The sequence below is a fragment of the Pezoporus occidentalis genome, unplaced genomic scaffold, assembly GCF_034315485.1.
Source record: "Pezoporus occidentalis ecotype Australia unplaced genomic scaffold, CSIRO_AGI_Poc_V1 ctg29, whole genome shotgun sequence".
NCBI lineage: Eukaryota > Metazoa > Chordata > Aves > Psittaciformes > Psittacidae > Pezoporus > Pezoporus occidentalis.
Window position 1 is genome coordinate 8,182,904 of NW_026914829.1, and position 27,593 is coordinate 8,210,496.

The 27,593-nt window shown below is 66.0% G+C and overlaps 5 protein-coding genes across 6 annotated transcripts; 1 reads left to right on the forward strand and 4 right to left on the reverse strand.

The window, feature by feature from the left end:
* Positions 1-1,325: 1,325 nt before the first annotated feature.
* On the reverse strand, positions 1,326-14,750 carry SEMA6C (semaphorin 6C). Its single transcript, XM_062626103.1, has 18 exons — positions 14,688-14,750; positions 13,424-13,559; positions 13,228-13,342; positions 9,593-9,650; positions 9,454-9,510; positions 7,708-7,809; positions 7,534-7,624; positions 7,328-7,450; positions 6,394-6,482; positions 6,104-6,321; positions 5,177-5,308; positions 4,944-5,099; positions 4,008-4,214; positions 2,819-2,956; positions 2,637-2,714; positions 2,489-2,535; positions 2,332-2,385; positions 1,326-1,902 (listed from the first exon to the last, which is right to left on the reverse strand). The coding sequence occupies exons 2-18, from the start codon at positions 13,545-13,547 to the stop codon at positions 1,331-1,333; spliced, it is 2,361 nt and encodes a 786-aa protein (XP_062482087.1). The 5' UTR covers positions 13,548-13,559; positions 14,688-14,750; the 3' UTR covers positions 1,326-1,330.
* A 1,679-nt stretch (positions 14,751-16,429) lies between these two features.
* On the reverse strand, positions 16,430-17,809 carry LYSMD1 (LysM domain containing 1). 2 transcript variants are annotated; one of them, XR_009966222.1, is made up of 4 exons: positions 17,662-17,809; positions 16,925-17,208; positions 16,581-16,812; positions 16,430-16,501 (listed from the first exon to the last, which is right to left on the reverse strand). XR_009966222.1 is itself a non-coding variant. In XM_062626315.1 (3 exons), exons 1-3 carry the CDS (start codon positions 17,758-17,760, stop codon positions 16,668-16,670), a joined length of 528 nt encoding a protein of 175 aa, XP_062482299.1. In that variant the 5' UTR covers positions 17,761-17,809; the 3' UTR covers positions 16,435-16,667. The 2 variants fall into 2 exon arrangements, 1 of the variants encoding a protein (XP_062482299.1); XM_062626315.1 differs by having other exon boundaries at positions 16,435-16,812.
* Positions 17,810-18,218: 409 nt separating this feature from the next.
* SCNM1 (sodium channel modifier 1) lies at positions 18,219-20,654 on the forward strand. Its single transcript, XM_062626316.1, has 7 exons — positions 18,219-18,341; positions 18,708-18,778; positions 18,854-18,942; positions 19,035-19,117; positions 19,191-19,285; positions 20,106-20,435; positions 20,509-20,654. Exons 1-7 carry the CDS (start codon positions 18,291-18,293, stop codon positions 20,606-20,608), a joined length of 819 nt encoding a protein of 272 aa, XP_062482300.1. The 5' UTR covers positions 18,219-18,290; the 3' UTR covers positions 20,609-20,654.
* An 878-nt stretch (positions 20,655-21,532) lies between these two features.
* TMOD4 (tropomodulin 4) lies at positions 21,533-25,570 on the reverse strand. Its single transcript, XM_062626291.1, has 10 exons — positions 25,462-25,570; positions 24,713-24,854; positions 24,471-24,627; positions 23,973-24,095; positions 23,025-23,114; positions 22,714-22,844; positions 22,309-22,416; positions 21,972-22,115; positions 21,738-21,882; positions 21,533-21,633 (listed from the first exon to the last, which is right to left on the reverse strand). The coding sequence occupies exons 1-10, from the start codon at positions 25,539-25,541 to the stop codon at positions 21,611-21,613; spliced, it is 1,143 nt and encodes a 380-aa protein (XP_062482275.1). The 5' UTR covers positions 25,542-25,570; the 3' UTR covers positions 21,533-21,610.
* An 805-nt stretch (positions 25,571-26,375) lies between these two features.
* On the reverse strand, positions 26,376-27,588 carry VPS72 (vacuolar protein sorting 72 homolog; the record flags this gene model as incomplete). The annotated part of the gene is made up of 4 exons (XM_062626104.1): positions 26,376-26,764; positions 26,931-27,072; positions 27,186-27,365; positions 27,447-27,588. Coding segments are annotated over 4 exons (852 nt in total), but the record flags the coding sequence as incomplete, so codon positions are not given.
* Positions 27,589-27,593: the final 5 nt, after the last annotated feature.

Genomic DNA, 27,593 nt, shown 5'->3' on the forward strand with positions numbered 1-27,593 from the left:
TTGTTCACAGTCCCCGGCTCTAAGCAGCTCCCGTTGCCCTAAATGAGAAGCGGGGTGTTGTAAAGGTGATGGGGATGAGCAGAGGAGGTCGTGGGAGCAGGAGCTGGAGGACCACGAGGGCAGGGACAAACCCTGAGTGTTCAGCTGAGCTTGGCGCGGGTCCCTGGGGCTTTCCCCATCCCAGCTCCCACCCGTCCCAGTGCCCACGGGGCCCTTTTGGTGCCAGATCCGATTATTTCTTTAATCCTGCCTCGATCAGCTTGGGTCACCGGCGCCAGGCGCGGTGCTGGGGCTTTAGCGCGGCAGAAACCGGTGCTTCACAGCAGCCCCCAGCAGCGCTGTGGGGAGGAGCCCCCACGCTGGGAGCCCCATTCCTGGAAATGCAGGAATTCCAACATTTCTAGTATTGGGGGGGTTGTACTATGTTTTATACTCAACATGAAAAGGACGTGGAACTGTTGGAACAAGCCCAGAGGAGGCCACGAGGATGAGCAGGGGCTGGAGCAGCTCCTGTATGGAGACAGGCTGAGGAAGTTGGGGCTGTTCAGCCTGGAGAAGAGAAGCTGCGGGGAGACCTCAGAGCAGCTTCCAGTATCTGAAGGGGGCCTATAGGGATGCTGGGGAGGGACTCTTCATTAGGGACTGGAGTGACAGGACAAGGGGTAACGGGTTCAAACTGAAACAGGGGGAGTTTAGATTGGATCTAAGGAGGAAATTCTTTCCTGTGAGGGTGCTGAGGCACTGGAATGGGTTGCCCAGGAAGGTTTTGAATGCTCCATCCCTGGCGGTGCTCAAGACCAGGTTGGACAGAGCCTTGGGTGCCCTGGTTCAGTGTGAGGTGTCCCTGCCCACGGCAGGGGGTTGGAACTGGATGTACCCCCGGTGTCAGCCCCTTCGGGTGCCCCCCCTGCACCATCACCAGCCTGGACCCCCAGTGTGGGCTCAGGGGCCCGGTGGCACCTTCCCCCCCATCCCATCCCATCCCCCCCATCCCATCCCATCCCATCCCATCCCATCCCATCCCCCCCATCCCATCCCATCCCATCCCCCCCATCCCATCCCATCCCATCCCATCCCATCCCATCCCATCCAGAGCCAGGCGGGCACCAGCGTGGGAGCAGCGCGGCTTTACTGAGCCCCGGTCCTACACAGTAGGATGCGCCAAGCTCCGGCATGGAGGAAAGGGGGGGGGGGGGCCCGGTGGCAGCTCCCCCCCCCCCCCGCCCCATCCAAAGCACCAAATAAATTAGAAACGATCAAAACCCCCCAAAAACGGGCAAAGGAAACCCCTGGGGACGGGGTCAGCGCAGGGCAAAGCACCGGGGGGGGCTCAGGGCCAGCCGGGGGCTGCCGGCGCCTGCAGGGGCTTGGGCAGCAGCGGGGGCTTCACGGAGCAGGAGCGGTGCAGGGCTCCGGGCCCCCCCATCGAGTGCATGCGGGTGAGGCCCCGCTCCGGGCCGGGGGTCCTGCGGGGGAGCCCCCCCTCCAGCGAGCGCCGCTGGGCCAGGGCTCTGCGGGCCGGGGGGGGGCTGTCGGGGGGCACGTCCAGGCGCTGCGGGCCGGGGCCGCGGGGCTGGACCCGGTTCAAGGAGCCGGGGCCGGGCGGGGGGGGCAGCCCCGAGCCCCCCGGGCGCTGCCGCAGCTCCTCCAGCGCGGCCCCGGGATGGGGGGGGGGGGGTCCCGGCCCCGCGGGCTCCAGGCACCGGTGGGGGCCGCGCTGCGGAGGCTCCGGGGGCAGCGCGGGGCAGAGGCGGGGGGCGGCGGGGGGCGGCTTGGGGGGGCGGCGGCAGGAGGCCGAGAGCAGCCCCGCGGCCACCGCGCCCAGAGCGAAGGCGCCGAGCACCGAACCCAGCAGCACCGGCACCGGCACCGCGGCGGGGCCCGCTCCGGGCCCGGGAACCCCTGCGGGGGCAGCGTCAGCGCCCGGAGCACCCAGCGCTGGGAACCGGGACCCCCCCCAACCCCTGTCCCTGGGTGCCCCCGGGGTCGCTCCTTGGCTCCTCCCACACCTACAGGCTCCGCCCCCTCTCTCTGGCCCCGCCCACCACCACAGGCTCCTCCCCCCGCATACTGTTTCCACGCCCACCCCAGGCTCCGCCCCCTCTCTCTCTGGCCCCGCCCACCCCAGGCTCCTCCACCGCACCCTGTTTCCACGCCCACCACAGGCTCCTCCCCCTTCTCTCTGGCCCCGCCCACCCCAGGCTCCCCCACCGCTCCTTGTGGCCCTCGCCCACCTCAGGCTCCTCCCCCCTCTCTCTGGCCCCGCCCACCCCAAGCTCCTCCCCCCCCGGTCCCTCCCACTCCGTGCCGGGGGGCGGGGCCGTCACTCACCGTGGGCTCCGTTCCCGTCCCCGTCCCCGTTCCCGTCCCCGTCCCCCGCCGGCTCTGTGGGAGCAGCCCGGGGTCACCCCAGGGCACCCGCGGGTCCTCCCCCCCCATCCCCCATCCCCCATCCCCCCCCTCCCCCCTTCCCCTCCCCCCCCCTCACCTGGGCACCTCCCGACGGCTCCGTCCGCGCCCTCCTCGAGGCCGCTCCTGGCTCGCAGCGGGACGGGGCCGCGTCAGCCCCGGCCCGGGGGGGAGGGGACCGGGGGGAGGGGGGGATGGGGATGTGGGGGAGGGGAGGGGGCACTCACGGGAGGTGCTCGGGGGCGGGGACGCAGCCGTCGGGGGGCAGCCACGCGCAGTACGGGTCCCGCGCGGCCACGCAGCTCCTGGGGGGGGGGGATGGGAGCGAGGTCCCGGAGCCGCCCCCGTGGGTGCCCCCCCCCCCCCTCCCCCCCTCCGCCGCCCCCCAGCCCCGCTGGGCCCCGCTCACCTCCGGCAGGCCCCGTGCTGGGCGCAGCGCGCCAGGGGCAGGCGAACCAAGCACCCCGCGAAGGCCACGAAGAGCTCCCGGCCCGGCCCGTGCAGCTCCAGCCCCAGCACCCGGCTCGCACCGCGCCGGCCCCGGCACCTGCGGCAACACGGCGGCACCCAGAGGGACTGACCCACGGCACCCATAGCACCCAGAGTGACTGACCCATAGCCCCATAGCACACAGAGTAACTGACCCACGGCACCCATAGCACCCAGAGTGACTGCCCCATAGCACCCAGAGTGAATGACCCATAGCCCCATAGCACCCAGAGTGAATGACCCATAGCCCCATGGCACCCAGAGGGACTGACCCACGGCACCCATAGCCCCATAGCCCCATGGCACCCAGAGTGACTGACCCATAGCCCCATAACACACAGAGTGACTGACCCATAGCCCCATAGCACCCAGAGTGAATGACCCACGGCACCCATAGCCCCACGGCACCCATAGCCCCATGGCACCCAGAGTGACTGACCCATAGCCCCATAGCCCCATAGCCCCACGGCACCCAGAGGGACTGACCCATAGCACCCATAGCCCCATGGCACCCAGAGGGACTGACCCATAGCCCCATAGCCCCACAGAGTGACTGACCCATAGCCCCACGGCACCCATAGCCCCATGGCACCCAGAGGGACTGACCCACGGCACCCATAGCACCCAGAGTGACTGACCCATAGCCCCATGGCACACAGAGTGACTGACCCACGGCACCCATAGCACCCAGAGGGACTTACCCATAGCCCCATAGCCCCACAGAGTGACTGACCCATAGCCCCATAGCACCCAGAGTGACTGCCCCATAGCCCCATAGCACCCAGTGACTGCCCCATAGCCCCATGGCACCGGGCATGAATGACCCACGGCACCCATAGCCCCATAGCCCCATGGCACCCAGAGTGACTGCCCCATAGCACCCAGAGTGACTGCCCCATAGCCCCATAGCACCCAGAGTGACTGCCCCATAGCCCCATGGCACCCATGATGACTTCACCCACAGCCGCATGGCACCCACAGCCCCATGACACCCATCATGACTTCACCCACAGCCCCATGGCACCCACAGCCCCATGGCACCCATCATGACTTCACCCACAGCCCAATGGCACCCATGAGCCCCTCGGCACCCATTGCCCGGCCCTCACCGCTTGGGGTCATAGAGGCTGATCTCCTCCAGCAGCAGCGCCTCAGAGCCGGGGTCCCCGTCGCTGTCACCGGGTGCCGGGGTGCCCGCGGGGGGCTGCTGCGCCGCCAGCAGCACCTTCAGCACCCGCCCGTCCTCCGCACCCAGGAAGAGCACGGTCCGGTTCCTCCAGGGCCCCGCGCCCGTGTCCACCGCCAGCCGCGTCAGCCTGCGCAGCACCGAGCACGGAACCCCTCGCACAGGGATGCTCCTGCAGCACCCGCACCCCTCCTGCAGCACCCGCATCCCTCCTGCAGCACCTGCACCCCTCCTGCAGCACCCACATCCCTCCTGCAGCATCCGCACCCCTCGCACAGGGATGCCCCTGCAGCACCCGAACCCCTCCTGCAGCGCCCGCATCCCTCCCGCAGCACCCGCACCCTTCCTGCAGCACCCGCACCCTTCCTGCATCACCTGCACCCTTCCCGCATCACCTGCACCCCTCCCGCAGCACCCGCACCCTTCCTGCAGCACCTGCACCCCTCCTGCAGCACCCGCATCCCTCCTGCAGCACCCGCATCCCTCCCGCAGCACCCGCACCCCTCGCACAGGGATGCTCCTGCAGCACCCGCATCCCTCCCGCAGCACCCGCACCCTTCCTGCAGCACCCGCATCCCTCCCGCAGCACCCGCACCCCTCCTGCAGCACCCGCACCCCTCCTGCAGCACCCGCATCCCTCCTGCAGCACCCGAACCCCTCCTGCAGCACCTGCACCCCTTGCACAGCACCCGCACCCCTCGCACAGGGATGCTCCTGCAGCACCTGCACCCCTTGCACAGCACCCGCACCCCTCGCACATGGATGCTCCTGCAGCACCCACACCCCTCACACACGGATGCTCCCGCAGCTCCCACCCCCAAACCATGGCCCCCCATCCCCGAAGCCCCCCACCGCTCACCTGGTGCCGGTGCGGGTGAACAGGGGCCGCCCTCCCGCGGGCTCCACGGCCCCGTGCAGCAGGGGATGCTCCTTGGCGAAGGCCAAGGTCTCATCCGGGAAGTCCCCGGAGGTGCTGATGCCCGCGGCCGCTCCCATCCCAGCGCAGCAGCCGGGCCTGCGGCACAACGGGGGCACCGTGGGGCAGGAGCCGCGGCACCGGGGCGGACGGGACCCGGGAGTCCCCGGGGGTACCTGGGCTGGGGCACCCGTTCCTCGGGCACCGGGGTCCAGGCGCCGGCGGCACCGCGGGGCTCAGCGAAGGGGCCCTCGAACGCCCGCTCCACGTCCGCCAGGTAGAAGGCGCAGACGGCGGAGCCGGGGATGCTGCAGGGGGGCCGGGGGGGGGTCTGGGGTTGCCCAGGGACCCTCCAAGTCCCTGCTGGTCCCTTCCTGCTGGTCCCCGAGGTCTCTGTCCCCGGGTCCTGACCCACTGGGGCTCCATCCCCATGGCCTCACCATGAACCTCATGTCTCAATGTCCCCCCATGCCTGCTCCCCATCTCCCCTTGGCCAACCACATGTCCTCCACAAGATCCCATCCCCATGTCCCCATCCTCGTATCCCCATCCCCGTGTCCCCATCGCCATATCCCCATCCCCACATCCCCATCCCCATGTCCCCATCCCTGTATCCCCATCCCTGTGTCCCCATCCCCATATCCCTATCCTCGTATCCCCATCCCCATGTCCCCATCCCCATATCCCCATCCCTGTATCCCCATCCCTATATCCCCATCCTCGTATCCCCATCCCCGTGTCCCCATCCCCATATCCCCATCCCTGTATCCCTATCCTCACATCCCCATCTCCCCATCCCCCTGTCCCCACCCTCACATCCCCATCCCCACATTCCCATCCCCACATCCTCGTATCCCCATCCCTGTATCCCCATCCTCACATCCCCATCCCCACATCTCCATCCCCACATCTCCATCCCCACATCTCCATCCCCACATCTCCATCCCCACATCTCCATCCCCACATCTCCATCCCCACATCTCCATCCCCACATCCCTGTATCCCCATCCCCATCCCTGTGCCCCCATCCCCATCCCCACAACCCCATCCCCACATCCCCATCCCCATCCCCACATCCCCCTCCCCTTGCCCCCCTCCCGTGCCTGTTGGGCTGGGTGCCGAAGAGTGCGAGCACCGCAGCTCGGCCGCGCAGGGCCCTTGGTGGGGTCACAGCCTCCAGGACGTCGAAGGCGAAGACGGAGTCTCCGGGGATGGCGCAGAGCAGCCGCACCTTGAGGAACGAGGTCCAGCGCCGCTCCAGCACCCGCGCCGAGCCGCCGCCGTCGTTGCGGCACACGCGGGCCACGCGCGCCACCAGCACCTGCGCCAGCACCGGCGGCCGTCAGCCCCACGCGGCCCCGCGGCCGTGGGCACCCATGGCCCCCGCGCCCACCTTGCCCATGGCCCGCAGCTCCACCGACACCTCCCGGAAGAAGAAGTAGACGAAGGGGCCGTAGGGCAGCACCTGCACAAAGTGGGGCTCTGGGGAGGGAGGGGAGGGGGGGTGGGGTTCAGCCACCATCAGCTCCCATCCTTGTCCCATGTGGAACCATGGAATGGGGGGGGTTGGAAAGGACCTGAAGATCATCCAGATCCAACCCCCTGCCATGGGCAGGGACACCTCACACTAAACCAGGGCACCCAAGGCTCTGTCCAACCTGGCCTTGAGCACCGCCAGGGATGGAGCATTCACAACCTCCCTGGGCAACCCATTCCAGTGCCTCAGCACCCTCACAGGAAAGAATTTCCTCCTTAGATCCAATCTAAACCTCCCCTGTTTCAGTTTGAACCCGTTACCCCTTGTCCTGTCACTGCAGTCCCTAATGAAGAGTCCATCCCCACCATCCCTATAGCCCCCCTTCAGACACTGGAAGCTGCTCTGAGGTCTCCCCGCAGCTTCTCTTCTCCAGGCTGAACAGCCCCAACTTCCTCAGCCTGTCTCCATACAGGAGGTGCTCCAGCCCCTGCTCATCCTCGTGGCCTCCTCTTTTCTTGTTCCAACAGTTCCATGTCCTCTTTATGTTGAGGACCCCAGAACTGCACACAATGCTCCAGGTGAGGTCCCACCGGAGCAGAGCAGAGGGGCAGGATCACCTCCATGACTGCTGGTCACGCTCCTTTGGATGCAGCCCAGGACACGGTTGGTTTCTGGGCTGCGAGCGCTCCCTGAACCCGGCTCATGTTCAGTTTCTCATCAACCAACACCCCCAAGTCCTTCCCTCAGAGCTGCTCCCAATCCCTGCACTCATCCCCTCCCCTTTACCCCCAGACCCCCCCTCCCCGCTGTGCCCCCATCACCCCCCCCGGTCCGGGACCCCTTTGGGTACCCTGCAGCCAGCGGGAGCTGTACTTGAGGGTGCGCAGGGGCGGGCGGCCGGGGCTGAGGCTGCGGTAAATCACAGCATCGCTCGCCTGGAAGTCGGCCACGGTGGCGGAGTAGAGGCTGCCGTCTGCAGGGGGAGACCCCAGCATCACCCCAGTGCTGCCCCCCCCCATATCCCCCCATATCCCCCGACCCCGGTCCAGCACCCACCAACAAAGAGGGCGACGATGCTCTGCTGGGCGTCAAAGGGGCACCGGGCCTGGCCGCTCACGTCCTCACCCTCCTGCTCCAGGCTGCTCACCTGGGGGGGGGCACAGCGGTCACAGCCCCCCCAGAGCTGAGACCCCCCCCCCTTGCCCCAGCTCAGGACCCCCGGACCCCCACCTTGTAGGTGCGGCAGAGGGGGCTGAAGGCGTTGGTGCCGCAGGCCAGGAGGGTGCGGGCGTCGCGGGGCACCAGCACCCTGATGTAGTTGTGGCACTCATCCTGCGCCGGGGCAGGCGGGGGCCGCGGCGTCACCACCTTCCCCTGCCCCGACCCCGTCCCTGGTGACCCCCCCACATTCCGCACCCCCCGCAGCACACAACCTGACACAGCTTTACCCCATGGCCCCGTTCCATGTGCCCCATTGCGCCCCCATACCCTGTACCCCTGTTCCATGTGCCCCATTGCGCCCCCATACCCTGTACCCCCGTTCCAGGTACCCCATCGCACCTCCATACCCTGTACCCCCCGTTCCATGCACCCCATTGCACCCCCATACCCTGTACCCACATTCCATGTACCCCATTGCACCTCCATACCCTGTACCCCCCATTCCATGCACCCCATTGCGCCCCCATACCCTGTACCCACATTCCAGGTACCCCATTGCACCTCCATACCCTGTACCCACATTCCATGTACCCCATTGCACATCCATACCCTGTACCCCCATTCCATGCACCCCATTGCACCTCCATACCCTGTACCCCCGTTCCAGGTACCCCATTGCACCTCCATACCCTGTACCCCCATTCCATGCACCCCATTGCACCTCCATACCCTGTACCCCCATTCCATGCACCCCATTGCACCTCCATACCCTGTACCCCCCGTTCCATGAACCCCATTGCACCCCCATACCCTGTACCCCCGTTCCATGTACCCCATTGCACCTCCATACCCTGTACCCCCCGTTCCATGAACCCCATTGCGCCCCCATACCCTGTACCCCTGTTCCAGGTACCCCATTGCACCTCCATACCCTGTACCCCCATTCCATGCACCCCATTGCACCTCCATACCCTGTACCCCCATTCCATGCACCCCATTGCACCTCCATACCCTGTACCCCCCGTTCCATGCACCCCATTGCACCCCCATACCCTGTACCCCTGTTCCAGGTACCCCATTGCACCTCCATACCCTGTACCCACATTCCATGTACCCCATTACGCCCCCATACCCTGTACCCCTGTTCCAGGTACCCCATTGCACCCCCATACCCTGTACCCCCCGTTCCATGTACCCCATTGCACCCCCATACCCTGTACCAGCCGTTCCATGTACCCCATCACACCCCCATACCCTGTACCCACATTCCATGTACCCCATCGCACCTCCATACCCTGTACCCACATTCCATGTACCCCATTGCACCCCCATACCCTGTACCCCTGTTCCATGTACCCCATTGCACCTCCATACCCTGTACCCCCATTCCAGGTACCCCATTGCACCTCCATACCCTGTACCCCCATTCCAGGTACCCCATTGCACCTCCATACCCTGTACCCCCATTCCAGGTACCCCATTGCACCTCCATACCCTGTACCCCCGTTCCATGAACCCCATTGCACCCCCATACCCTGTACCCACATTCCATGCACCCCATTGCACCTCCATACCCTGTACCCCCGTCCCATGTACCCCATCGCACCCCCATACCCTGTACCCCCATTCCATTCACTACCACCCCCCACATGCTGTACCCCGCACCAATACACCTGTACCCCATAAACCTCTATCTCTGTACCCTCGTACCCCCTACCTCACCACCTCCACCTGTACCCCCAAACCCCAGCACCCCCCATATACCCCCCCATTGCCGCTCTGCCCCTAACCCCCCCCGTGCCCGCACCCCCATACCTGCAGCCGGCCCCGCATGGCGCAGTTGGCCCTGTCCCGGGTCTCCCAGGTCAGGTGCTGTGGGGCCAGATGGGGGGGGTGGGCTCAGGGACCCCAATTCCCCTTTACCCTGTGGGGGGGGGGTCCCCAGCCCCCTTACCCGCTCCGGGTACAGCGTCCCCTTGTCCTGCCCCAGGTCGAAGGCGTAGATGTGGTCCCTGGGGGGAGGCGTGAGTGTGCCCCAGCGCACACAGGGATGCTCCAGCACACACAGGGATGTCCCAGCACACACAGGGATGCTCCAGCACACACAGGGATGCTCCAGCACACACAGGGATGCCCCAGCACACACAGGGATGCCCCAGCACACACAGGGATGCTCCAGCACACACAAGGATGTCCCAGCACACACAGGGATGCCCCAGCACACACAGGGATGTCCCAGCACACACAAGGATGCCCCAGCGCACACAGGGATGCCCCAGCACACACAGGGATGTCCCAGCACACACAAGGATGCCCCAGCGCACACAGGGATGCTCCAGCGCACACAGGGATGCTCCAGCACACACAGGGATGTCCCAGCACACACAGGGATGCCCCAGCACACACAGGGATGTCCCAGCACACACAGGGATGCTCCAGCACACACAGGGATGTCCCAGCACACACAGGGATGTCCCAGCACACACAGGGATGCTCCAGCACACACAAGCACACACAGGGATGTCCCAGCACACACAGGGATGCTCCAGCACACACAGGGATGTCCCAGCACACACAGGGATGCCCCAGCACACACAGGGATGCTCCAGCACACACAGGGATGTCCCAGCACACACAGGGATGCCCCGGCACACACAGGGATGCTCCAGCACACACAAGCACACACAAGGATGCTCCAGCACACACAGGGATGTCCCAGCACACACAGGGATGCTCCAGCACACACAAGCACACACAGGGATGTCCCAGCACACACAAGGATGCCCCAGCACACACAGGGATGCCCCAGCACACACAAGGATGCCCCAGCACACACAGGGATGCTCCAGCACACACAGGGATGTCCCAGCACACACAGGGATGTCCCAGCACACACAGGGATGCCCCAGCACACACAGGGATGCTCCAGCACACACAGGGATGTCCCAGCACACACAGGGATGTCCCAGCACACACAGGGATGCCCCAGCACACACAGGGATGCTCCAGCACACACAGGGATGCTCCAGCACACACAGGGATGTCCCAGCACACACAAGGATGTCCCAGCACACACAGGGATGCTCCAGCACACACAGGGATGCTCCAGCACGCACAGGGATGCTCCAGCACACAAAGGGATGCTCCAGCACACACAGGGATGTCCCAGCACGCACAGGGATGCTCCAGCACACACAGGGATGCTCCAGCACGCACAGGGATGTCCCAGCACACACAGGGATGCCCCAGCACACACAGGGATGCCCCAGCACACACAGGGATGTCCCAGCACACACAGGGATGCTCCAGCACACACAGGGATGCTCCAGCACGCACAGGGATGCTCCAGCACACACAGGGATGCCCCAGCACACACAGGGATGCCCCAGCACACACAAGGATGCCCCAGCACACACAGGGATGCCCCAGCACACACAGGGATGCTCCAGCACACACAGGGATGTCCCAGCACACACAGGGATGCTCCAGCACACACAGGGATGTCCCAGCACACACAGGGATGCCCCAGCACGCACAGGGATGCTCCAGCACACACAAGGATGCTCCAGCACACACAGGGATGCTCCAGCACGCACAGGGATGCTCCAGCACACACAGGGATGCTCCAGCACACACAAGCACACACAGGGATGCCCCAGCACACACAAGGATGCTCCAGCACACACAGGGATGCTCCAGCACGCACAGGGATGCTCCAGCACACACAGGGATGCTCCAGCACACACAAGCACACACAGGGATGCTCCAGCACACACAAGGATGCCCCAGCACACACAGGGATGCCCCAGCACACACAGGGATGTCCCAGCACACACAAGGATGCTCCAGCACACACAGGGATGCTCCAGCACGCACAGGGATGCTCCAGCACACACAAGCACACACAGGGATGCCCCAGCACACACAGGGATGCCCCAGCACACACAGGGATGCCCCAGCACACACAGGGATGCCCCAGCACACACAGGGATGTCCCAGCACACACAGGGATGCCCCAGCACACACAGGGATGCTCCAGCACACACAGGGATGCTCCAGCACACACAGGGATGCTCCAGCACACACAGGGATGTCCCAGCGCACACAGGGATGCCCCAGCACACACAGGGATGCTCCAGCACACACAGGGATGCTCCAGCACGCACAGGGATGTCCCAGCACACACAGGGATGCCCCAGCACACACAGGGATGCCCCAGCACACACAGGGATGTCCCAGCACACACAGGGATGCTCCAGCACGCACAGGGATGCTCCAGCACGCACAGGGATGCTCCAGCACACACAAGCACACACAGGGATGTCCCAGCACGCACAGGGATGCTCCAGCACGCACAGGGATGCTCCAGCACGCACAGGGATGCTCCAGCACGCACAGGGATGCTCCAGCACACACAAGCACACACAGGGATGTCCCAGCACACACAGGGATGTCCCAGCACACACAGGGATGCCCCAGCACACACAGGGATGCCCCAGCACACACAGGGATGTCCCAGCACACACAGGGATGCTCCAGCACACACAGGGATGCTCCAGCACGCACAGGGATGCTCCAGCACACACAAGCACACACAGGGATGTCCCAGCACACACAAGCACACACAGGGATGTCCCAGCACACACAAGGATGCTCCAGCACACACAGGGATGCTCCAGCACGCACAGGGATGCTCCAGCACACACAGGGATGCTCCAGCACACACAAGCACACACAGGGATGCTCCAGCACACACAAGGATGCCCCAGCACACACAGGGATGCCCCAGCACACACAGGGATGTCCCAGCACACACAAGGATGCTCCAGCACACACAGGGATGCTCCAGCACGCACAGGGATGCTCCAGCACACACAAGCACACACAGGGATGCCCCAGCACACACAGGGATGCCCCAGCACACACAGGGATGCCCCAGCACGCACAAGGATGCCCCAGCACACACAGGGATGCTCCAGCACACACAGGGGTGCCCCAGCACACACAGGGATGCCCCAGCACACACAGGGATGCTCCAGCACGCACAGGGATGTCCCAGCACACACAGGGATGCCCCAGCACACACAGGGATGTCCCAGCACGCACAGGGATGCTCCAGCACACACAGGGATGCTCCAGCACACACAGGGATGTCCCAGCACGCACAGGGATGCTCCAGCACACACAGGGATGCTCCAGCACACACAAGGATGCCCCAGCACACACAGGGATGCCCCAGCACACACAGGGATGTCCCAGCACACACAGGGATGCCCCAGCACACACAGGGATGCTCCAGCACACACAGGGATGTCCCAGCACACACAGGGATGTCCCAGCACACACAGGGATGCTCCAGCACACACAAGGATGCCCCAGCACGCACAGGGATGTCCCAGCACACACAGGGATGTCCCAGCACACACAGGGATGTCCCAGCAGACACAGGGATGCCCCAGCACACACAGGGATGCCCCAGCAGACACCAGCGCACAGGAGCTCGCCCAGCCCCAGACAAGCCCAGAGCGGGGTGCGGAGCTCGCACCCCCACGGCCGCGCGGGTCCCTCCGCAGCCGCCCCGGCGCTCACCGGGCAGCCACGAAGAGGGTGCCGTTGAGCCGCAGCATGCGCTGGAAGTCGAGGCCGAGCTGCGCCGTGGCGTTGTCCCCCCGGAGGCCCCCGAACCGGGGGTAGGCGGCGGTGGCTGCGGGGGCAGAGGGGTTCGTGACACCCCCCCCCCTCCCGTCCATCCCCCGGGGACCCGCACCCCGCTCCCGCCGCTCACCTGCGAGCCCCACGGTGCTGCGGGGAACCAGGTCCCGAGGGAAGGGCTGCGCCCAGAGCAGGGGGGGGCCGGCGGGGAGGAGGAGGAGGAGGAGGAGGAGGAGAGGCAGGGGGAGCCCCGGCATCGCCGCGCAGGGCTGAAGGGGGCTGATCTCAGAGGGGAAACTGAGGCCCGGGGGGGCCGGCGGGGGGGGATCGGGGGGCACAGGGCAGCGCTGGGGAGGGGGCGATGCGGGGATCCCCCAGTGCGGGGATGGGATCTCCGGTGCCTGCTCCCCGCGGTGGTCCCAGTGCCCCCGCTTCAGTGTCCCCGTATCCCCATCCCAGGGCCCCGTATCCCCATCCTGGTGCCCCCTCCCAGTGGTCCCAGTGCCCCCTTTTCAGTGTCCCCGTATCCCCATCCCAGTGCCCCCTTTTCAGTGTCCCCATATCCCCATCCTGGTGCCCCCTCCCGATGGTCCCAGTGCCCCCGTTTCAGTGTCCCCGTATCCCCATCCCAGGGCCCCCGTATCCCCATCCTGGTGCCCCCTCCCAGTGGTCCCAGCGCCCCCGTTTCAGTGTCCCCGTATCCCCATCCCAGTGCCCCCTTTTCAGTGTCCCCATATTCCCGTCCTGGTGCCCCCTCCCGATAGTCCCAGTGACCCCGCTTCAGTGTCCCCGTATCCCCATCCCAAGGCCCCCGTATCCCCATCCTGGTGCCTCCTCCCGATGGTCCCAATGCCCCGTTTCAGTGTCCCCATATCTCCATCCTGGTGCCCCCTCCCGATGGTCCCAGTGCCCCCGCTTCAGTGTCCCCGTATCCCCCTCCTGGTGCCCCCTCCCAGTGGTCCCAGTGCCCCCTTGTCAGTGTCCCCATATCCCCATCCTGGTGCCCCCTCCCAGTGGTCCCAGTGCCCCCTTTTCAGTGTCCCCATATCCCCCTCCTGGTGCCCCCTCCCGACGGTCCCAGTGCCCCCTTTTCAGTGTCCCCATATCCCCATCCCAGCGCCCCCTTTTCAGTGTCCCCATATCCCCATCCCAGTGCCCCCTTTTCAGTGTCCCCATATCCCCCTCCTGGTGCCCCCTCCCGACGGTCCCAGTGCCCCCATTTCAGTGCCTCTGTGCCCCCGTCCCAGCGCTCCCAGTGCCCACAAGCACCCCCCAGCACCCCCGCGTCCCGCACAGCGCCCCAAGCACCCCCCACATCACCCCAACTCTCACAGGACCCCCCCCACATCCGCACCCCAACAACGCCCCTCCCGCCCCGACCCCCCCGCTCTCGGTACCGGCTCCGCGCCCCGAGCGGTCCCGAGCAGCCCCGAGCGGCTCCGCCCCGGAACGGGCCGGGACGGGCCGGGAGCCGGAGCGGGGCCGGGGGCGGGACCGGGGACCTCGTGTCCCGGCCCCGCTGCCAGCGGAGGCCACCCTATAGATAGGCGTTAATCCCCGCTAATGACATGATCCTCATTAGCGGCTGAGCGCTGCTCGCATACGCGTGTGCATGCACATGCGATGCACATCCATGCACATCCATGCACATGCGATGCACATCCATGCAGATCCATGCACATGCGATGCAGATCCATGCACATGCGATGCACATGCGATGCAGATCCATGCACATGCGATGCACATCCATGCACATCCATGCACATGCGATGCACATCCAGGCACATGCGATGCACATCCAGGCACATGCAATGCACATCCATGCACATCCATGCACATGCGATGCACATCCATGCACATGCGATGCACATGCGATGCACATGCGATGCACATCCATGCAGATCCATGCACATGCCATGCAGATCCATGCACATGCCATGCACATGCCATGCAGATCCATGCACATGCGATGCACATCCATGCATATTCATGCGCATGCAATGCACATCCATGCGCATGCAATGCACATCCCTGCATATGCAATGCACGTCCATGCACGTGCGATGCGCATCCCTGCACATGCAATGCACACCCATGCACATACGATGCACGCCCATGCATTTCCATGCACATCCATGCACATGCGATGCACATCCATGCACATGCGATGCACGCCCATGCACATGCGATGCACATGCGATGCACATGCGATGCACATGCGATGCACATCCATGCACATGCCATGCACGTCCATGCACATGCGATGCACATCCATGCACATGCAATGCACATCCATGCACATACGATGCACATCCATGCATTTCCATGCACATGCCATGCACGTCCATGCACATGCCATGCACATCCATGCACACGTGCAGAGACCCTTGGGCGTGCAGTGGGGCTGTCACCTCCGTGTCCCCCCCGTCCCCTCTCCCGCAGCAGCCTGTGGCTCTCTGCACAGCCCTGTGCACTTGCCCCAGTGGGCACTGGGAGCCACTGGTTGTTACTGGGAGCACCGAGCTCCCCCATGTGGCACTCACCCTCCTGCCCTCAACTGCCACCGGCCTCCCCCACGGGGGACAGAGGGACCCTGGGGACATCCGGGGTGGGGGGGGGTGGGTGTTAGGTGGCCCTGGGGACACCCCTGAGGCTCCGGTGGGTGCCTGGGGGGCCCAGGGGTGCGGGCTCAGGGTGACCCCTGGTGGCACTGCGCGGCGTGGCACCCAGGTCCCGCGGGTGCCCCGAGTGGGTGCCGCAGCCCCGGGGGGCATGAGCGGGTCCCCAGATCGTGTCCCTGCGGGGTGACAGCACCCTCAGGGGGCGACCAAATCCCCTGCAAGGTGCCGCTGTCCCCAGGGTGCTGCCCATGGCCCCATGGGGTTACCACGGTCCCAAGGGGTCAACCACGTCCCCATCCCGAGGAGGGTGACCGCGTCCCCAGGGGGGTTGTGGGGGAGACCCGGCTGTGACAAAGAGGCAGAGGCAGGTAACAGTGCTCCAGTTTATTTACAGGCTCTGGGGCGGGAGGTGCCGTCCCCCTCCCCATGCGGGCGCAGGCACTGGGGTCCCACCCCAGAGACCAAAGACCGTACAGATAAATACAACCAGAAGGGAAGTGTCTGCTGGTAAATCTTGTCCAGTAGCTCCCGGTGCCATCCCCCGGTACTCCCGCAAGGAGGCTGCCTCTGCCACCAGGCGCTGGGGGGCCCTGCAGCAGGAAAGGTCCCTTGAAAGAGAGAAGGAAAGGACACCACGTCCCAGCCCTCCCCGCATCCCTGGGTCCCCACCCCTATGTGCAGCAGGGGCTGCGTGCCGGGGTGTCCCGGGATCCCCGTGGCCGTCATCACCACGTCGCAGCCCCGGTGTCCCCAGCATCACAGCGTGAAGATCTCATCCTCTGCATCGCGGAGCGCGGCCGCCCGAGGGGTCCTGGTGAGGGGCCTGGGGCCGAGGCGGGGGCCCTGGGGGGCCGTTGGGGCCCTGGCCTCCGGGCTCTGAGTGCCTTCAACCTGCGCTGCGCTGCAGGGGTGCAGGGGGTGGCACTGAGGGGGTGGCCTTGCCCCCTGCGGACAAACCCCCTCCCACAAGAGCCCGGTTACCCCCTAAAGGGGTCGGGGCCGGGGGGGCTCACCCGGTGCTGCCGGTGCGGAGCCGCTGCGCTGCCACCGCCACCGCCGCCGCTGCCGCCGCCTTGGAGCGCCCGATCTCGGCATCGAGCTGCTGCAGGAAAGCGGTGGCCGAGAGGTCGTGGCGGGGCACGGCGGGGGCAGCCGGGGCACCCCCCGACGGGGCGGGCGCGTCCTTGTCCTCGGGACAGGGTCCCCTCGGCTGCCCCGGCACGGGGATGAGCAGGGTGGGCTTGAGGAAGATGGTGTCCGAGGTGTAGAGGCGGTTGGCGCGCTTGATCTGCTCCATCTGCCGGGGCGGGGTAAGGGTGGGGATGGGGACAAGGGCAAGGATGGGATGGGGACAGGGGTAAGGATGGGATGGGGACAGGGGTAAGGATAGGATGAGGACAAGGACAAGGATGGGATGGGGACAGGGGTGAGGATGGGATGAGGACAAGGATGGGATGAGGACAAGGATGGGATGAGGACAGGGGTAAGGATGGGACGGGAGCAAGGGCAAGGATGGGATGAGAACAGGGGTAGAGATGGGATGGGGACAAGGATGGGATGAGAACAGGGTAAGGATGGGATGGGGACAAGGACAAGGATGGGGATGGAACAGGGATAAGGATGGGATGAGAACAAGGATAAGGGCGGGATGGGGACAAGGGCAGTGAACAGGGGGGAGGCAGCGATGGCCCCGTTGGGTCGGGGCCGCCTCTGTCCCCCTCCGGCCCCCGGGCACCCGCACGGCGCTCACCGTCACCCCGTAGCGCAGCGCCAGCCCCGGCAGCGTGTCCCCGGGCTGCAGGCGGTGCTCCCGGGCCGAGGCTCCCGGGGCCCCGCTCCCCGCCGCCATGGCCGGACGGCCCCGCTCCGCTCCGCCCCCGCTCCCTCCGCCGCCGGGGGCTCATGGAACAGCCCCGGTCCGCGCTGCGGCCGCCGCTCACGGGGGCAGGCCCGGCCCCGCCGCTGCCACCGGGCGCCCTCCGGGCCCCGGTGAATGCAGAGACGCCATGGCCCGGCCCGGCCCGGCCCGGCCGCCCTCGCGGAGGCCTCTGGGAGTTGTAGTTCGAGACGAAGCCGGGGACCTCCGCCGCGCCTCGGGGGATGGCGCCGCTGCCCTCACCCCCACCCCGGGGTCCTCCCCGCACCCCCGGGCCTGAACCCGCCCGCTCCCTGGCCCCGGGGGGGGCGCGGTTCTAACCCAGACCCCCCCGGGGGACGCGCGGCGGAACTACAACTCCCATCATGCCTCGGGGCCGCGGCCGCCCCCTCCCGCGCTCTCATTGGCTGTCGCGCCCGCGCGGAGCCTGCCGGGAGGAGCCCCCCGCTCCCGGAAGCGGGGCGAGGGGAGCGCGGTTCCCATAGCAACCGCTGGCCGCCGCCATGTCCTTCAAGCGGGAAGGCGACGACCCCGCGGAGCTCGGGGTGCTGCAGGTGAGCCCCGGGCACCCCGGCACCGGCCGCAGCCTCCCCGCACGCACCCCCCGCTTCCCCGGCCCTTCCCCGGCCCCCTCAGCCCCGGCTTGGCCTTGCCCCCCCCCCCTCAAGGTTTCCCCCGCCGGGCCCCAAAGCCCCTCCTCGGCCCTCGCTGCTCCCCGGCATTGCCCCGTCCCTGGACCCAAACTCCCCCTTCCCGACCCCCCAAGTCTCCCATTTCCCCCCCGTGCTCCTTCAGAACGGGGTCTCCAGGGTGCCAGCGCCTAAGGGGGGCCGGGGCTGGGGGGCCGGGGGGGTCCCAGCAGCAGGGACGGAGCGGGGCGGGGCGGGCGCTCACCCCCTCCCCACCACGCCCCCCCCCAGAAGAGACGCGTTGCAGACCTCTTGGCCAGCTACATCCCCGAGGAGGAGGCGCTGCTGCTGAGGAGCGGGAGGTGGGTGCCCCCCCCCCAGCACACCCCCCCCCCCCCCAAGGTGCTGTGTGGTGCTGAACCCCCCCCTCGGCACAGGTACGCCTGCACCGTGTGCGCCCATCGCCCCGTCTTCGACACGCTGGACGTGCTGAGCGTGCACAGGGCTGGCAGGAAGCACAGGAGCAGTAAGTGGGGGCCAGCGCGGGGAGGGGGGGTGAGCAACAACGTCCCTGTCTGTTCCGTGTGTGTCCCCCCCATTCCTTTTGCTCTCTTTCAGGCCTGCAGCGCTTCTATGGCAGGAAGTGCTCGGGTGAGGACACGGCGCAGAAGCTGCAGCCCAAGGAAGAGGTGCAGGCAGAGGTTGGTGGGGGTCACCCTTATATAGACCCACCCCAAGCCAGCCCCTTCCTGAGCTCTGCTTCCTTCCTCCCAGGGTTCCCCAGCCCCTCTTCTGGCACGGACAAGGAGGATTGCCCAGAGTGCTCTGTTGAAAGCAGCTCCCTACAGCAGCTGCTGCCGGAGGACGGGGTGAGCTTTCACTGCTGGAGATGGAGAAGGGATTGAGAGCAGCCCGGAGGAGGCCTTGGGGGTGTTGGTTGATGAGAAACTGAACATGAGCCGGGTTCAGGGAGCGCTCGCAGCCCAGAAACCAACCGTGTCCTGGGCTGCATCCAAAAGGAGCGTGAGCAGCAGTCATGGAGGTGATCCTGCCCCTCTGGTCTGCTCTTGTGAGACCTCACCTGGAGCATTGGGTGCAGTTCTGGGGTCCTCAACATAAAAAGGACATGGAACTGTTGGAACAAGTCCAGAGGAGGCCACGAGGATGAGCAGGGACTGGAGCACCTCCTGTATGAAGACAGGCTGAGGAAGTTGGGGCTGTTCAGCCTGGAGAAGAGAAGGCTGTGGGGAGACCTCAGAGCAGCTTCCAGTGTCTGAAGAGAGTCTATAGGGATGCTGGGGAGGGACTCTTCATTAGGGACTGGAGTGACAGGACAAGGGGTAACGGGTTCAAACTGAAACAGGGGAAGTTTAGATTGGATCTAAGGAGGAAATTCTTTCCTGTGAGGGTGCTGAGGCACTGGAATGGGTTGCCCAGGGAGGTTGTGAATGCTCCATCCCTGGCAGTGTTCAAGACCAGGATGGACAGAGCCTTGGGTGCCCTGGTTTAGTGTGAGGTGTCCCTGCCCATGGCAGGGGGTTGGAACTGGATGCTCTCAAGGTCCTTTCCAACCCAAACCATTCCATGATTCTATGCAGGAAAGCTCTGGGCTTCCTTGGTGGGGGGACTGTGGCCTCGCTGCTGTTGGGCGCTCGTGGGACGAGGCCCTGACTCCTTCTCCCATCACAGGGTGGAGGGAAGCAGCTCACGAGCTTGGACGGGGCCGAGTGCTGCCCCGGCGCCGGCAGAGCCGTCGCAGAAGGAAGGAGAAGCTGTTGTCAGCAGCACTGCAGCTGCGCTGCTGGGGCACCGCGGTGGGCAAGCAGGTAAGAGCCAGGCAGCAGCTCTGGGGCTGCACGGCCTTGGGCTCTGCGGCTCCCCACAGCCCCTCTCTGCCCTCCCAGACCCCGTGAAGGTGACGCCCGGCCGCAGAAACAAAGCTTCCTCAGCCCCGGGGCAGCCCGAAGCCCTCAGCCCCGAGAGGCGCCAGGCCCTGGAGCAGTACCTGAGGCTGCGGAGGTGAGCGCCGGCCCCGCTGGCCCCTAGGCGGAGCCTGGCAGCCCGGAGCTGCCCTCACTGTGTCCGTCCCCAGCGCCGGCTGGATCCGGGACCGCTCGGGCAAGTGGGTGAAGGACGAGAACGCTGAATTCGACTCCGACGAGGAGGAGCCGCCCCTGCTGCTGCCGGCGTGAGCCCCCCCCCACAACCCCTGCCCCAGCGCTCCCCATGGGCACGGCTCCCCCCCTCCCCTCTCCACGCTGTCCCCAGGAGGTGCCTGAGCCTCTGGGGCAGGTCCTGGCACTCCAAGGGCTTTGCTGGCACCTGGACTCAACGTGGTGCCCTCGCCGGGTGTCCCCATCCTGGCCAGAGCCCTGCAGGCGCCACCAGCCCAGCCGTGGGCTTTGGCCCGGCCCTGCCCCATCCCCTCCTGGCCCTGGCACAAGTCCTGCTCATTTTCTCACACGCTGGCAGCTGCCTGTGGCTCGTGGCCTTTTTGGGGCAGCAGCGCTGGGTTCACCCCGTCCCCAGCCCCAGCAGCTGTCCCGGTGCTTCGGGGAGTGCCAGCGCCCGCTGCCCTCCCCCTGTCCTGCTCGGGTTTGGGTGTCTCCTATGGGACCGTCCTGCATGGGGCTGAGCGTCCACGTCCCTGGGGCAGCAGCCATCACCCGCCCAAGGGTCCCTGTGGGGACGGGCCCTGTTCCTGGGGGTTTCCCTGCCGGCATTGCTCAGGGTGACGGTAGCTCCAGGCACCGGGATTTTCCCGTTCGCTCAGCTCCTGGCTATAAATAGGTGGTGGAACCTATAAATAGGCCCCGTGTGTGTTGTGTCCCCCCCTCCCCAGCACCTCCTCAGGCCGTGGGTGCTCGGCTCTGTGCCATGGGGGTGCCTCTTGCCCGCCCCGGGGGTTGCCCTGATCCCTGCACCCCTCCTGGGCTCAGTCCTCCAGGTGTCAGTGCCCTGACCTGAAGGGATCCAGGATCCCCTGTGCAACGACAGCCAGAGGCTAACAAGGGCCTCGAGCCCTGCAAGAGAGGGGTGCCCCTGCTGCCCCCCCCCCCATTGCCCTCCCTCAGCCCATCCCAGCCCTATGCACAAATCCTGCCTGGGATGCAGGAGTGGATCCCAAGGCCGTGCCTCTCCAGCCTCTTTATTTACAGCGGGGAGCAGGAGCTGTGAAGCCCGTTCCTGCCACCTTAGGTTTTCTTCTGCTTGCGCCCTGGGGGCAGAGGGAAGAAGGAGGGGTCAGGACCATGCTCCCCCCCCCCCCCACTCCCTGCCCCACTGCCGTTGCTGCCCCGGGGGCAGGCAGGGGACACTCACGGAGCTCGTTGTTGTTGGTGATGGCGATGGCAGCACGGGCACGGGGACCTTGCTGGGTGAAGTGGTAGCCAAAGCGCACGACGGAGGGGCACTGCTCCAGCATGGTGGCCATCTCCATCTCCACTGTGTCACCCAGGCGCTGGCACTGTGGGGCCAGAGTGACGCCAGGCACACTGAGACGCTGGGGACACCCCTGTCCCCTCCCTGGGCTACCCCACGGCTGCCTGTTCCTACCTGGTTGTCCACCTTGAGCTCACTAAGGGTGGTGTTGTGGTACATGGCCTTGATGATGCTCATCATGCCAGTGCTGGTGATGAAGTTGGATTCGATGTTGAGGCTCTGGAGGGTCTTGTTCTCCATCAGCATCTCGGCCACGGCCTGTGTGTCACCTCAGGGTGTCACCTCGGGGTGGCACCCCCACATCCGGCATGTCCTGGGCCACCGATGCCCCAGGTGACGGTGGAAAAGCCACCGGTACCTGGCCTCGTCGGTGCCCAGGATGGAAACCAGGGCAGGGGACCCCATCCCCTCCCCGTCTGGGGACGTGTGGGGACACGGGGCTGGGACTCACGCTGGCCACGGGGTCGTTGCTGCGGGTGGCTACCAGGCTGAGCTTCTTGACGTGGGTGTTGGTTTTCATGGCCTCACAGATGGCTTTCAGCGTGGAGATAGGAATGTCCTGCAGCAAGGGGGTGTGGGTGGCACCAAGGGGATGGGGACATCCCCAAGGATGCAGGATGGCACCGAGGGGGTGTCAGTGGTATTGAGGGTACAGGGGCATCCCCAGGAAGGTGCTGGATGTCACCCCAGGGATGTAAGTAGCACAGAGGGGATGTGGGATGGCACCTAACGGGACACGGATGCCCCTGGATGAGGACCAGTGCCCTGCGATAGGGACCAGCCCCACGGGGACACCCCAAGCCCAGGCCTAGCGCCCTGGGGCCAGCTTGGGGATGCTGCCCCCAATGTCCTTCACCTTGATGTTGTTGAGGTTGACGTCCTCCAGAGCCCCGTCGTTGGCCTGGATCTGCCGCAGCGTCTCCTCCACGTTGGTGGGATTCGGGGGCTCGTCCGGCACTGGCTTGTACGTGTCAGGCTTCACCACGCCTGGGGCACACGCGTGTGCATGGGGGGACACGGGACCGCGCACGGGGGCACAGGCACACAGCCCCCCCGTGGGCATGGGGCCGGCACAGGGGGTCCCAAAGGGGTTCTGATCCCCGCATCCCCCCCTGAGCAGCCCCATGGACCCCGTGGGCCCTGTCCCCGTGTCCCCAGCGCACTCACTGTTGATGCCCTCCGTGTTGGAGATGGTCCCGCTGCAGATGGCGTCATAGTACTGCTTGTTGCTCATCAGCGTGTACATGCCCAGGATGGCTGCGGGGCCGGGGGGGTGTCAGTGGGTGTCCCCCCCCACCCCAGTGTGCCTGGAGGGGGCCAGGGCACCGCTGCTCCCGGTGCAATGTGCAAGGCTGCTGGGGGCCCCAGTCCCCTGGGTGAGGGTGACATGCGAGGTGTGAGGAGGCTGCGGGGTGAGGAGGCTGCCTCGTGCAAGGCTGTTAATGCGGCCCCATGCAAGGTTGTGGTGTGGTGGGGCAGCCCCATGCAAGGTTGTGGTGGGATGGGGCAGCCCCATGCAAGGTTGTTAATGCAGCCACATGCAAGGTTATGGTGTGATGTGAAGGTTATGTGCGATGTGGCAGCCCCATACGAGGCAATGGTGCAATGTGGCAGCCCCATGCAAGGTTATGGTGTGATGCAGCAGCCCCATGCAAGGTCATGGTACCGTGCAGCAGCCCCATGCAAGGTTATGGTGCGATGTGAAGGTTATGGTGTGATGTGGCAGCCTCATGCAAGGCAGTGGTGCGATGGGGCAGCCCCATACAAGGTTATGGTGCAATGTGGCAGCCCCATGTACAGCTGTGGTGTGATGCAGCAGCCCCATGCAAGGCAATGGTGTGATGGGACAGCCCCATACAAGGTTATGGTGCAATTTGGCAGCCCCATGCAGGGTTGTGGTGTGATGCAGCAGCCCCATGCAGGGTTGTGGTGTGATGCAGCAGCCCCATGCAGGGTTGCGGTGTGATGCAGCAGCCCCATGCAGGGTTGCGGTGTGATGCAGCAGCCCCATGCAGGGTTGCGGTGTGATGCAGCAGCCCCATGCAGGGTTGCGGTGTGATGCAGCAGCCCCATGCAAGGCAATGGTGCGATGGGGCAGCCCCGCTCCAGACCCACCGGCGATGTCGCACATCTCGGCCTCGGTGGCGTTGGCCAGGGCCTCCTCCAGCTCGGGCTCCAGCGTGATCTGCTCCTCCCGCGGGATCTCCCGCGTTGGGTTCTTGGGCACAAAGGGCTTCCCTGCGTGTGGGGACGCCGTCACTCCCTGCCCAGCCCCACTGCAGCCGGGACAACGCAGCCATGGCCTGGGGGGCCGGGGCTGGCAGGGCCAGGGGGGCACAGGGCCAATGCCCTTGGGTGCCCTGGCCCAGGGCTGATGCTCCGTGGGGTTCGGGTGACTGTAGCGGAGGGGTGATGTTACCGGGGGTGTCATTGCTGGAAGGGGAGGGGGGGGACATTGCCAGGGGATGCCTGTGCCCGGGGCTGGCGGGGGCCCAGCTCGCCCAAGACACCCGAGCCGCTGGCGAGGACGGTTGTGCCAAGCTAAATATACCCGGTGCTGCGGGGCCCTGTCCCCCCCGGCCCCCCGCCAGGCTCCCCACCGTGTGCCTGCACCTTTCTTCTCGCCGGTGAAGGGCACCAGGTCCTGGCGCTCGCCAGCCTCCAGCGCCTGCTTCTCGAGGTGCTGCAGCAGAGCCTCGCGGTCCAGGGGCCCCGTCGGGCTCTTCTGCGTCTGGTCCCGCTGCCGCAGCCCCGCGGGCAGCAGCACGTTCTGGGGATGCACTGTGTCACCCGCAAGGGGGTCCCCGCAGCCGGGGTGGGGGGGGGAACCCGCCCTGCTCAGCACCGCCACGCACCTCGGGGTCCATCTCCATCAGCTCCGTGTCCAGCTGCGCCAGCTCCTCGGCCGACAGCTCCCGCAGGATCTTGTCCTCGTCGATGTCCCGGTACTTCTCCAGCTCCTGCCGGTAGGACGTCATGGCGGGGGCTGCGGGCGGCCTGGTGGGAGAGGGGGGGGGACACGGCAGGGACCTGGGTGCCTGGTGGGGGGGTTCCTGGTGAGGTGCTGGGGACCCCAGAGATCACAGCATCCCCATCCGTGCCACAGCCTGCAGGGAGCCTGCGTGCCATGGGGTGGTATTGACTTCCCATTGTGGGGGGTGCTATGGGGCACCCCAGGGTGGTGGCTTGGGGAGCTCATGGGGAAACCGAGTCACAGCTCCCAGGTGGTTCCCAAGACCAGGAGCCAGTGTTCGTGCCCCCCCCCCAGCCTCCTGCACTGCATGGGGGGTCAATCAGCAGCCCCAGTGCTCCTTTGCCCCCCAGCCTGGGTTCCCCCCAGCCCTCGGGGGGGGGGGGTGCAACAGGGGCAAACACTGAGGACATGAACCACGACCCCCCAGCCCCGGGGACAGCTTTCCCCAAAGGAACCTCATTGGGATTCTCCACCCGACACTGGGGACACAGACACGCACCCGGTGCCCCCGGGAGGGACCGCACGGGGAGCGGGGATCCCCCACAGCCCATGGGACCCCCCGAACCGGTAGCGCTGGGGGGTGATGACCCTGACCCCCCCCCACCCCCTTGCAGACCCCAGTGCCTTTACCTGGTGCCTGGGGGGGGTGGCAGCGCCTGCCTGGGTGCGAGCCCCGGTGCTGAGCGCAGGGCTCCGGGCGCGCAGGGCATGAGATCAGCGTTTTCTTGGGCCCGGCAGCGGGAGGGGCGGATCACGTATCCCCAGAGCCCCGGGCGCTATCGAGCCCTGCCAGCCCCGCGGCTCCACCCCGGAGCCCCGCCGCCACCGGGGCCGGCTCTTACCTTTGGGGTGCCCCGGGCAGGGTGACCGCTTCATGCGTGGGGCCCCACAGTCCCTTGGAGACCCCCAAGCCTCACCCCGGGGTATTTTATGCCTTCTTTACCCCAAGACCATGGGAGTGACTTGGCTCTTGCACAGCCCCAGGCCCCTGAATCCCATTCAAGGGGGTGCATGCGGCCACCGTCACTGGGGCTTCCCATGGCAGTGCTGCACTCGAACACACTGCTTGTTTATTGTAGGGTCCCTCAGAAAACAAGCGGTTGTAGGCACCCCGTGTTTATTGTAGGGTCCCTCAGAAAACGAGCGGTTGTAGGCACCCCGTGTTTATTGTAGAGTCTCTCAAATAACAAGGGGTTGAACGCACCCCATGCTTATTGTAGGGTCTCTCCAATAACAAGGGGCTGTACGCATCCCGTGTTTATTGTAGGGTCTCTCCAATAACAAGGGGCTGTACGCATCCCGTGTTTATTGTAGGGTCTCTCCAATAACAAGGGGCTGTATGCATCCCGTGTTTGTTGTAGGGTCTCTCAAATGACAAGGGGTTGAACATACCCCACGTTTATTGTAGGGTCTCCTGGTGTTGCAGATGCTGAAATGGATGCGGGTTACTTGGATTTCTTTCTTTTCCCTATCAAAAACGGGAGGCAGGAGATAAATAGAGCGAGGAACCACTGCCCACGGAGGCGAGGCCGAGGAGAGGAGCCCTCAGCTCATGGGGACGCTCTGCTTGATGACGATCTTCTGGCGGGTGGGCCGGGCGCCGGGGTCGGGGGCAGCAGCGGCCCCCAGGGCGGCGGAGGCAGCGGCGCTGGGCAGCCCGTGCGCCGTGATGTACTTCTTGTAGGCCTCCCGGATGATTTTGAAGGCGCGGATGTTGGAGTAGGGGATGTCGGTGATGGGGTCCCGGTACACGGCCGGTTTGTGGGTCACGGGGCAGATCTCCCGCACCGGCAGCCGCGGCGGCTTCGCTTTGGGGAAGAAGCGCTCGAAGGTTTCGTCGTCGCTGAAGGAGATGAAGGTGCGGGAGCACTTCCCGGCCGAAGCGGGAGCCGGGGTCGGAGCTGCTTCCGTCTGCTGGGGGTCTTGGTCCAGCCTGGAGAAAGCCCTGGGATGAGGGGAAGCCACGAGCAGGCAGAGCCACCAAATCTGCCCAAGTCTCCCCCCCTGCCAGGACTGCCCAGAGCCTGCTTATCCCTCCCCACCCCAGAGGGGTAGGAGCAGGGTTGGGTGAAGACCCCAGCAGGGTGAGCCCAACCTACCCCTCCACGTCCACGTTCTCCTCCTTGCCGGGCTCTGGCACCAGGGGCATGGTGACGGACCAGTACCGGATAACGGGCCCCACGCACTTCCTCTTCTTCTGAACCTGCTTCTTCTTGTCAGCCTCCAGGCGCTCGTAGTTCTCTGTGCAAGCAGCGACCAAGGGAAGGGGAAGCTCAGCCCCCAGCGGCTCCCCCCCGCCGCCACCAGCAGCCCCTCTGCCCACAGCAGCAGCGCCGGGGCCGTGTGTGCCTCACCCAGGGAGCGCAGGTTGATCTCCTCCGTGATCTTGGCCTCCTCCAGCAGCTCCTCCTGCGTCAGCGGCCGCTCGTAGTTGGGGCCTCCCTTCTTGCGCTTGGACTGCACCTGCCGCTCCTGGATGCGCAGGAACGTTTGGCGCGTGTGCTCCGTCGTCGACTGCCGCATGTGCTTCCGGCCTGCGGCACCGCAATGGAGCTCACCGGCAGCCACACCGGGACACCCCCCCTCCCACACACACACCCCAAACACACACTCACTGTCTCCCAGCTCCTCCTGCAGCTCCAAGGGCACAGCCTTCACCTCTCGGGGCTTCTGGGAGCTGCCGCTGGGGACGTCGAGCTTCTTGGGGCGAAGGCTCTTGAGGGGCTCCTGTGGGATGGAGCAGAGGAGGTGAGGATGGGGAG